This window comes from Bison bison, unplaced genomic scaffold (assembly GCF_000754665.1).
Source record: "Bison bison bison isolate TAMUID 2011002044 unplaced genomic scaffold, Bison_UMD1.0 scf7180017863886, whole genome shotgun sequence".
NCBI lineage: Eukaryota > Metazoa > Chordata > Mammalia > Artiodactyla > Bovidae > Bison > Bison bison.
In genome coordinates, this window is record NW_011494458.1 from 219,265 (window position 1) to 230,770 (window position 11,506).

Genomic DNA, 11,506 nt, shown 5'->3' on the forward strand with positions numbered 1-11,506 from the left:
ATGAAAACTAATGTCAACATCTGGGCCAAGTTGCCTTTGACTAAACTTCCATATAGTGATGTCACTTCTCTTTTCAACATGGAAAATGGAAGAGAAAATTGAGGTGATTATGTTGGCAATTTAAGTAAAACAAAAAATAGCCAGATCCTCAGGTCAAAAAGGAACTGGAGGTTTGAACTGTGCAGAAAATCTGAGTTCTCAATTTCACTTTGCCAAGAATACAAAGCACTTTTTAAGTGAAGTTTATTGAACAGAGATTTCCAAATATTATGTCTAGAACCCAAAATGAATTCTCTCTTTTCTATCTAAGCAAAAAGTAGTATTAATCAAGGCTATCTTAGTTCTCCTGTGTCATTCAAATTTGTAGAGACTAGTGCTTTTTATAAGCTATCAGGCAAGGTATTCTCAGAAAAATGAAAGTATAATTTATATTTATCAAGTTTTCACTTCCTTTGAGCGTCTGGAGGAGACAAGTCACTGTCATGAGGAATATGGGTAACAATTCCAGGAGATTTGTTTTTTGTCATCTACCAGTGAATTCATGGGCTTCCCTAGTGGCTCAGATGGTAAAGAATCTGCCTGCAATTCAGGAGATCCAGGTTCAACCCCTGGGTCAGGCAGATCCCCTGGAGAAAGGAATGGCTACTTACTCCAGTATTCTTGCTTGGAGAATTCCATGGACAGAAGAGCCTGGTGGGCTACAGTTTATGGGTCCCCAAAAGTGGGACACGACTGAGCAACTAACATTTTCACTTTTAGTGAACTCATACCCTCTGAGAAGCTGCCTCTCTTCCCAGATTTCAGCAATTGCCTTGTTGCATTTGCTCCTATTATTCTGCTTTGCTGTTTTATGTTGCTTAGTGCTTCTGGCCTGTTGTCACAGCTGATGATTTCCCTCAATCCACTCCTTGGCTCCCAGCACCCTCAATGCCAAGCCTGCAGGATGTAGATCCAATCAGTACTTTGATGCCAGGTCTTCTTCTGCTCTGTTTCTCCTGATAAGAGGAGGGAGATAATTCACTATAATTTTCAAGCACATTGCTGCCCACCAACTCATGGCCCTGTTTTTTCTCTATTTGATCTGTATTTTTAGCTAAGGTAAAAGAGGACCCCCTGCTCACAAGCCCGTACCTCAAGACATTAAGTATTTCAAAATAATTTCAAGTGGAGATTATCAAATTGTGTGCTATTTGTATTTATTCATTTCCTTAGTTCCCCCTAAAAAGAGAACATTAGGACGTGTTCTCTTTTAGTAGTGTGACACATATTGATGGTATGTTTGCAACCTTACCAGCTGTGATGGTTCATTTTGTGTCGATTTGACTGGGTCACAGCTTGCCCAGACATTTGGTAAAACATTACCCTGGGTGTGTCTGTATAATGTTTCTGGATGAGACCTAATATTTGAATACACAAGTAAAGCAGACTGCCCTCCCTAATGTGAGTTGGACCCCATTTATTCAGTTGAAAGTCAGTATAGAACAAAAGTCTATCTCTCCCATGACTAGGAGAAATTCCTCCCTGAAAGGCCCAGGAAGGCCTGATTGCCTTTCTAACTGGGACACTGGTTTAGTCCTTCCTTTAGAACTGAAACAAGAGCTCTTCTGGGGGCTTGAGCCTGCTGCCTTTCAGACTGGAAACACATCATCGGCTCGCCTGGGTCTCCATCTTGCCCTTTGTAATCTTGGGACTTGTCAGCCTCCATAATAAAGAAAGCCAATTCCTTAAATACATACATCCTATTTGTTCTTTTCCTCTGGAGAACCCTAAAACACCAGCTAATCCTGGTATTTGTTTTGTTTACTACCCAAGTATATATATTTTTTAAATTACAGATTTGGATTGTTTTGTATTAAATGTCTCCCCACTCATAAATAATTGAGGAACTTAATTTTTGAAAGCAATTGATCTATGGTCAGCTTGCTATTTCCCTTATAAATATAAAATGAAAGCAAATGTGTGCTAGCCTAATAGCCCCCACTGCCTTGACAGAAGGCTCTCCATCCTGTTACAGCTCTCTCCTGCCAAGTGCTCTGAGAATCCTTCAGACTATGCCTCATGTGTGTTTGCAAACAAATGTCTCCCATATACTTCTCTGCTGCTGTTTTCTAACTTCTAGAAATTCTCTGCCTTACCTTCTCCAGAGGGAATAATGCTCCTTCATGGACCATGATGTCTGTGCTGCTCCCAAAGCTAATTGCCAATAGTTGAGGACCCAGAGAAGTACTCACTTCTGTAAGATTGGATTCTCCCTAAGTGAGGAAAAGGATTTCTCCTCAGCTCTATGTCATATTCCAAAACAAGGAATGACAGCCAGACCCTGACAGAACTGTCATGGGAGACTATGCAACTTTGGGCTGAAGCTGAGTTCCTGTCTTTCCAGTTTTTACTTTCCCCTCAGAATTTCAAAAAACAAAAAACAAAAAAAAAACCATAGGCTCAGTTTTAATCAGAGCCCAAACTCAAGGTAAAGTATTTCTTTACCCTCGGCTGATCTCATGAATATGCTCCCATCACAGGGCTGCTGAAGCTCAGGGTGGAGAGGGCAGGCTTCATCTCGCCCAGAGCTACTGCCCTTCCCTGTTGCATTAGGCAGCTTATTTCAAGTTTAATCTTTCTTAAAGTTGGTAAAAGTAGGAATAAAATGTTGAGAGTAGGACACAATATATTTCCATTATGACTTAAAAACAACACAAGAAATATATCTTAAAAAAATAAAAAACACCCAACAGAAAAGTCACTTTTTAAAAGATATTCATTTACAATTATTTTATTAAACAATCATCTTTTACATGTCATCACACCTTACCCCTGAAGTGCAAAAAACAGTTTGAGGTATTAAAACTGAAGGGATATTTGCACATATTTTGTAAGGTTTTCACACTATAATAACTGGAATATTCAGTATAACTAAATGCTACATATAACTGCACGTATATAAGAATAAAGTTATTTAAAGCAAACTGGTTTGTCTCATTATAGTTTTGGACCTCACCTTTGTGACATTAAAGGTGGCAAAAATAATATGTAATTTAAGTTGCTTGCAAATTGATATGGCCATTATTCTGTTTTAGAGAACAGTGTCTAGAATTTGAAAGGTTAACAACTGAAATGGTAGTCATCCCCAAAGCACAAAAACCAAACTGACAAACCAGTTTCAATGATATAATGTCCTATTCATGGGATTTAATACTTAGATCAATGTCAAGTCATTTACAGTATCTGAAACAGATTTACCAGAATATTCCAATGCTATCCATGTATATGGAGGGTCATATAAATAGCATGGTTCATGCTGTTTTTGTAAGATTTTTCCCTTTATATTAGTAAATAAATTGCTAATACAGAAAAAGTTCAGAATGGTTACTTCAATCATTTTGAAGTTAGTTTGAAGTAACATGAGGAAGAGGAGATTGGCTTTTTAAGTCTTAGACTTTGTTATATTGAAAAAATTATCCAGAGACTTTATAGATCCCACTTTCCTCTGATCGTGTCTTTTCCTTGAAAGAGAAAGTTGAGGCAGTTATTACTCTATAGCTAATTAGTGTAATACAAATACTTTTTTCTGAACTGTTCAGGAAAATTGGAAAAAAGGTGTTTTTTGATTTGATAACTGATTTAATTATTAACTTTAGCGCATAGGCACTTCATTTAAAACAAATATAAACTTGCATATTGCTTTGCATCACAAACTTGTTTGGTAAAATTGAGTCCTGAATAATGGGTCACAAATATTAAATAGTAACTAGTCTCTACAGCAGTTTTTACAGTTAAAACAGCACTTTGAGTAGCTGCATGTGCTAGGTTTTGGTGTTTATCACTGAGTTGTTTTATTTGCTCCACTGCATGAATAAATTAGACAAAGGAAAGGTTGATTTTTTTCTGTAAGAATATAGGTTTAAAAGTTGGCTTTTTAAAACTTTTTCCAAAACTGATAAAAAATAAAATGCTTCTTGTAGGTTACTATTAGAGGAAAATACTATTTCTGAAAAAGTAGGCCTCCTCCAGACTATATGTTTTCTCTACATGAAAAATTTGTAAGAAAAGAAACATTTTTTCCCCCATGCAGACCCCAACAAAGTTCTGCAAAACATATTTAACCTGTTTCCTCTTTGTTCTAGGGAAAGAAAGGAACCTAGGTTGTTAAAAACCCGCATAGGAACACTATGCTTGTGTGTGGGGACAATGTCCTCTCCCACAATTACTGTTTGTTTTCCCACATGATGGTTCCTGAATTAAGAATAATCTGCAGTTGTTGCACAGCTGTAGAAGCAGCTGAGGGGTTTACCTGGGAGCAGAGTGAACACGTGCTGATGTTCTTGCTTGAACCAGGAGAAAACTGATCACAGCTTCTTCTACCAGATGAATAATGATCAAGTGTCACTTAGTATCCTTTAGAGGCTTACAACTACTTTTACTGTTCGATGCAAAAATGGATGCTCCCTCCAGGTTAGGATACATTACCCGAGTTTTTATTTTTGTTTTTTTTTAATATATATTTTCAGACATGGAATTCACCCAAAAACGTAGGAGGTCATAGAATGAGAAATTAAATCTCAGGTGTCCAAATTGGCTAATCCAATTAAAACCTATCCCCAAGCTGCAGTTATCTGAATAAAACAAAAAACAACTTTCATTTCAGGACTATATATGCAAATCTAAGTGCCATCACAATAATTTTTAATACTTAGGGGATAAAATGCAACAATTTTTTTTCCTTTGGCCACCTTTTCTCTCCAAAACCAATAATCAAAAGAAAATTGAAATGAATTGAAATAATGACAGATCTTGTAAGATCTAAATCCTGAATGTTGTTTGCTTATTGTCAGTATACCCAGAGGTGCCATACAAATAGGGTTGACCACAAACATATGTGACAAAAGTAATATTATCAAAATTCTCTCACTATTGTTATGCTAACAAGCTACACTCTATCCAGCCTGCAAATAAATGCTGGCTGGCATTCAACTGCAGTCACACGCTGTAGAGTCAGTGAAGCCCTTTCTCGAGAGCTGGGGCCTGTGACAGTCAGTCAAAGACTGGGTTGCGTATGCCATTCAACACCAAACTGGTGGGTGCCTTCCTATGTAACAGGGCCAGTGAGCACAGAAGAAGGGAAAAGCTTATGACTCCCAGAATGACCATTCCTGATATCAGGGCACTGGTGACAGCGTTCAGCTGAAAAGGAGGTTCATTTGGAGAACCTGCAAGTAATAAACACACTCAATAGAAAGGTCCAACATCAGATTTATCTTAACTTATCCAAATTTATACCTGCAAAGCCTCTGTCAGCAGTATCTTGTAGAATAATAGCATCAGACTATGCTACAATAGTAGCATCAGATTATGCTACAATTTATTTGACTTCAATTCATTACCCAAAAGTGTTAGTCACTCAGTCATGTCCAGCTCTTTGTGACTCCATGGCCTGTAGGCCTGCCAGGCTCCTCTGTCCATGGAATTCTCCAGGTAAGAATAATGGATTGGGTAGCCATTCCCTTCTCCAGGGAATTTTCCTGACCTAGGGATTGAACCTGGTCTCCTGCATCGCAGGCAGATTCTTTACAATCTGAGCTACCAGGGAAGCCCAAAGGACTGTACAATTTAGAGGCCTGGTATCCCCTGAGTAGCCAAAAATTTCACTTATAATATGTTATAAAAATTGACCAACAGATTGCATATGAGTTCAGAAATTCTCAGTGAACTGTTATTTAAAATGCAATAAACTTGTAAAACCAGAGCTCATTATATTTAGTTGATGACAGTTTTGCAACTAATTACCAAAAAATACTTAACATTTTTAAAAATTATACTTTCACTTTCAATATATGTTAATTATCTTACCAAGCTGTGAATTGTTGGTCGGTGTCTCATCTGAGGGGAAGAAGAGAGAAATGAAAGTAATATTGTGTCTCCAAATATTTACCAATGTCTAATTCTGTAATTGCTTTTCACCTATATGTCCCCTCACCTTCATCCACAAGCTCCTTGGGAAAGGCAATAATGAAAGTCTCCTAGACTCTCTGCTTTCTCATTTCCTGTTCCACATGTCCAAGATTTCTTCATCTATCCATTCCTCCATATCTATACTCTGACACTACTCTGAATGTACAAATAAAATCGTACAACATACTATGCTAAATTCTTTCCTGCTGACTTCACTTTATTATTATATCTCTAGTCAGGTTAGTGGGGGAAGTAATTGTTAACATCTACTATTAATGCATTTTTTAGAGCCGTATAACCTGCTATTTAATTCTTTTATAGAGAAATATTCATTATTTAGTGCCACTCTATTTTAAGTGATGCTGATTTTTCCATCATATTCTGCAGAAAACATCAAGTTCCCAGAAGATAAATTCATACTTAATAACTAAATGAAAGGAAAACATGACTCTTGAGCTTGAGTTGTAATTATTTGCATTTGTTAAGTAAGAGACTGAAGCTGTTGGTTCTTCACTTTTCCCTGACAAACACAGCAGATGCAGTGACCACTCTCACTTGGTTTCCCAGTTTTTGTTACCCATTTTTTAATCATATAGCAATTAACCCTTGAACTTATACAACAAGTGGATTTTATATTTGTGTTTAAACATGTGGGTGTATATGTGTGCCTGTATTATTTGAATCACAAAGTGTGTGCAGTTGGCTAGTGCTTCTGGAATATAAATATTATTATAATTAATATGTGTGTAATGCCACACAGTATACAAAGTGCTATCTCATATGTTATCACATTTATTTTCATAATTGCCATATGGTTTAGATATTATTGCTACTCCCATTTTACAGATGAAGAAACTTCCATCTGTCACAGCCTTTATAATAAAGTAAACATACACTTAAATAAAAGCTTAGTTTCAGAATCCTTTTCCTAAAATAATATAAACTAGCAAGTGTGAAAAATGTTTTTAGTAAAAAGATAAATATCTCAAGTGACAAAACTCTAGGATTAATATTTGAAACAATTGATGGGAGAAGCTTGTGAGATGTTTATAAAACAGCTGATGGCATTTCTTTTCAAACATATGAGTGTTGGCAGAAATGATGGTTCTGCTGTTTGGTCCTGAAGTACAATGTCCAAAATAAATAGAGCACTCATTCATAGTATTCTTTAAATGGTGTAGTGCATTGTTATAGGACAAATAGAAAAAAATATCAGTTTTCACTATAAGACATGTTTAGGAAAATCCTTACCTCCAACTAACACTATCCTACAAGGACAACTGCTTCTCATGGAAACAGATAGGATTTGCACACTGTGATTAATTGATCCAAAAGATCCATGTTCCCAAAATGAGATGCCTCACTAGGATATGGAAGAGAATATCTAATGCTGTAAAATTCCTTTCTAAAAGTTATTCTTTGTTTAGGAATTACATTTATTTGTTATTTTAAAAAAGGTTTCTCTTAAAGAATGAAAAGCTTCCTGGTATATATCTCAAATTAAGCAAAAGTTCCATGACTGTAATGACCTATTTTTTGCACTTTCAGATTCACAGAAGAAATCAGAATATCCCCTCGTCTTTTACGTTACTACCAGCACTTTTGTAAGAACAACATCCCAGTTGTCACCCACGAGGACTTGGATGTGGACAAAATCTCCATGTGGAGACAGAAGTGCCGAAGGAGCTACATGCGCTGCAGGTTCCAGGACTCTGAAAAACGGAAAGCATCCTACCTTTGGCAGATGGCTGAAATCAGAATGTGTAACACTTGAATATTGTTTGCAAGTGTACTTGATACTAAATAAGGTCAGAGAGAATAAGGTTATCCGTTATCTGCTGTTTCCTGGCATCCTGCAATGTTAGGATCATTGCAATTAAAAGGAAAATCAAAGCTCTGTCTAGAAAGAGGTGGTAGTGATTTTCCAGGAACTTTCTATCACCACACATTTCAGTTTTTTTCTCACACCAACTTGGTCTTACACACTTCTACACTAAAAGTCATCTTATGGAATTTGACCAGATTGGAAATCTAAACCTGGGGAGATCTTCAAAAAAACACATAGCTAGCTGAGGACTCATAGCAGGAAAGTGATAGCAGCAATACCACAGCTGTTTAAAAGCCAGAAGTGGCAGATAAATTGTCATTCTCTGCTTTTCTCTCAGATAAGTAGCTGAAATAGATGGAAAACGTAAACATCTGTACAAAGATATATACAGAATGAATATTCTCCTTTCTTAGCACAAGCAAACTTTTTTTTTTTTTTTTTAAGTCTTCAATTACCTATGTGGTAAAAGGAACCACATATTTCAAGTTGAGAACCTTGGAAGTTTTTACTCTCCACTGTGTCATGGAGTAGCCATTTCATCTCTACCTTTGAATTCTAAGATCCCCGAGGGCAAAGACTGTGGCCTCTTCTCTGCTTTATTTCCAGTTCCTAGAAGAGTTGCTGTCCATGGAGGGACTAAATAAATAGGCTAGAGTGAATTATTCCCTATCCATGAAACTCAATGACCCTAGTTTAACAAGTGTTTGGCTTGGACTTCTCCACAGGAATTTATATTTTAAAAAATTAGGTACTATTGTTTTTCAGTGATTGTACCTTTAAATTTCCAGAATTGTACCCCATGATAAGCATTTCCCTACCAAATAATTATAGCCTTTTAGAGCCTAAAATAAGAACATTTCATGAACTTTGAGGATTTTGAGTTCTGAGGATGTATATAATTTTCTAAATCAGCTAACAAAAGATAAACAATATTGGGTAAAAAATAACCAGAATGGATTTGATTTCATTAAAATAAAAACAAGACGGAAGTTCTGAGGTTTAACAACTTTTTAAACTTGATCCAAGACAGATGTCTATGGGAAGGAGTGGTTCAATGAGTAAACAGAGCAAAAATTCCAAGTATCAGAGAACTCTAAAGAGAGGAAATCATGCCTGAAATTAGACTTGCTTTTGAAAGTCACAGGATCTGCAGAGAGAAATTCTAGCTGAACTAAGGTAAAAATAAAGTGAAACTCAGGGAATAAGGTATCCCTGATCATTAAGCTGGACATATAATTTATATAGAATTTGCCCGTGGATGGATATGGCTTGATTTTTGAGTTGCATTTGTTGCTTAGTTGCTAAGTCATGTCTGACTCTTTTGCGACCCCATGTGCTGTAGCCCACCAGGCTCCTCTAGCCATAGGATTTCTCAGGCAGGAATACTAGAGTAGGTTGCCATTTCCTTCTCCAGAGTCGTGTTTACATGGAATTAAAGTTTTTTAATTGTAAGGATATTATAGTATTATAGCAAAAACATTATTATACATGGTCCTCTAGGTAGTGAGGCCACCATGATATCCAAATAAAGACCATCCTACTGTTATTTATCAAAATCATGATAAATAAATCCACAGAGAGTGAGAGAGAAATGAACTTTAAACATGACCCTGTGGAGCTGTACCAGTAGAGAGACCAAGGTGACTAAGAGACAATCTTAGTGCTTTGGGAAATAAATGTCATCTCTGAGGTGGAAATAAGTCTCAGTTGGAAAGGAAGAAATTCAGGCATGACATCAGATGTACTGTTATCAAAAGCATTAGTTCTTTGAGGTTTTAACATAGATATTTTGGATGACTAGACATGATATGGGTGAAACTTATAAACCTGGATAGCTGGTTAGCTACAGTAGGAATAGAAACTGCTACTGGGATTTGGATATCTTAATAATTTTGATCTGTTTTTAAAATTATACTGAAAGTGAAAGTGTTAGTCACTCAGTCATGTCCAACTCTTTGGGACCCTATGGACTCTACCAGGCTTCTCTATCCATGGGATTCTCCAAGCAAGAATACTGAAATGGGTTGCCATTTCCTCCTCCAGGGAATCTTTCCAACCCAGGGATTGAAACTGGGTCTCCTGCATTGCAGGAGGATTTTTTACCACTGAGCCAGGAGAGAAGCCCATATTATAATTGCAAATTATTTAAAATTTGTTATCATTAGTTTGATTTGATCCATGTAAGAAAGAAGCAAGGAGGTTAATAAGGAAGAAAGTAATCCACTTTCCTACATCTCAACATCCGCAGAGAGATGTGATTTTCAAGGTTCTTTTCTTACAACAAACTGAAATGCTCTATAGAAATAAGAATATTTTTCTTTGTGCCTACTCAAAAGCATTCATAATTATTGGCAATAAGAACTGAGTTTTCATGCAGCATAATTCTATGAGCTATTTCTGACAGCTAGAGATAAGAATTGGGCCTCTGACAAACCACAAACCAGTCATTTTCAAACCATTCAAAATATTCCAAATTATCAAGGAGGATGAACTAAGTTTGAAATTTTATATTTAATAAATTCATGAATTTTTTAAATGGCCTATTAGTTTGTTTGCTTTTTTAAATTACTAATATGTCTACACAAACACAAAGAAGTAAATAATTAAAGCAATTATCTGGATTTTTCAGAACCAAGTGACTTTTTTCCTAATTATCTCTTTCAGATGAAACTTTCTTTTCACTTTGGGATAGGAGGTATGGGAGAAAAGGTAAATATAATCTAATTGAAACACAATAATAACCTATGCCTAATATAAAATGGAGAAAAATGATTACCATATAATCCAAATCAGAACTCCACTTTTCTTTTTAGACAAATTTAGAACAATAGAGTTAGATAGAATCTGAAAGTCCACTTTTTCAAACCTTTTATTTTAAAAATAAAGAAATAAAGAAACATTTTCCCAGGGAAGTGAAGTAATATCCCAAGTCCTACATCTTATTAGGACATAAGCTGAACTAGAACCAATTTTTCAAACTTCAGTGTGTGTTATTTATAATGCATGTCTGTTTCATCCAACTCAGCAGTCCCCAAACTTTTGGCACCAGGGACCAGTTTCATTGAAGACAATTTTTCCATGGACCATGGTTGGAATAGGAGCATGGTTTCTGGATGAGTCAAGAGAAATACATTTATTGTGTACTTTATTTTTATTATTATTATATCAGCTTTACCTCAGATCTACTTCAGGCATTAGATCCCAGAGGCTGGGGAATCCTGATCCAAGTAATTCTGGATGTCTCTGGGTTCACATTCATAAAAGCAGTATCCCTTTGGAGAGTGTTTGTAAGTGTATGTGTATGAACGCACATGCACAGATAATTGTATATATGAGAATGTATTATATAAACAACTGTGGCCATTAGATTCAAGAGCACAAATGTGTGTACTGGTAGGGGTATTTACATACTATTGCTATTCAGGATCCTGAAAGGAAGCAATTGGTATTCAAACTGGTAATTTAAGGAGATTTAATAAGACAGTCCTTCTAGTCAAGGCTATGGTTTTTCCAGTGGTCATGTATGGATGTGAAAGTTGGACTGTGAAGAAAGCTGAGCGCCGAAGAATTGGTGCTATTGAACTGTGGTGTTGGAGAAGACTCTTGAGAGTCCCTTAGACTGCAAGGAGATCCAACCAGTCCATTCTAAAGATCAGCCCTGGGTGTTCTTTGAAAGGAATGATGCTAAAGCTGAAACTCCAGTACTTTGGCCACCTCATGTGAAGAGTTGAC

At 36.3% G+C, this 11,506-nt stretch overlaps 1 protein-coding gene across 1 annotated transcript in view; it reads right to left on the minus strand.

Annotated features, from left to right (window-relative positions):
• Positions 1-5,028: 5,028 nt before the first annotated feature.
• ZPLD1 (zona pellucida-like domain containing 1) overlaps positions 5,029-11,506 on the minus strand; it is a 51,306-nt gene continuing 44,828 nt past the window's right edge. Inside the window, exons 9-10 of the mRNA XM_010833756.1 lie at positions 5,845-5,874; positions 5,029-5,204 (exon numbers count right to left, since the gene is read on the minus strand). Of these exons, the coding sequence (XP_010832058.1) occupies positions 5,029-5,204; positions 5,845-5,874 (206 nt within the window). The remainder of the gene's footprint in view (positions 5,205-5,844; positions 5,875-11,506) is intronic.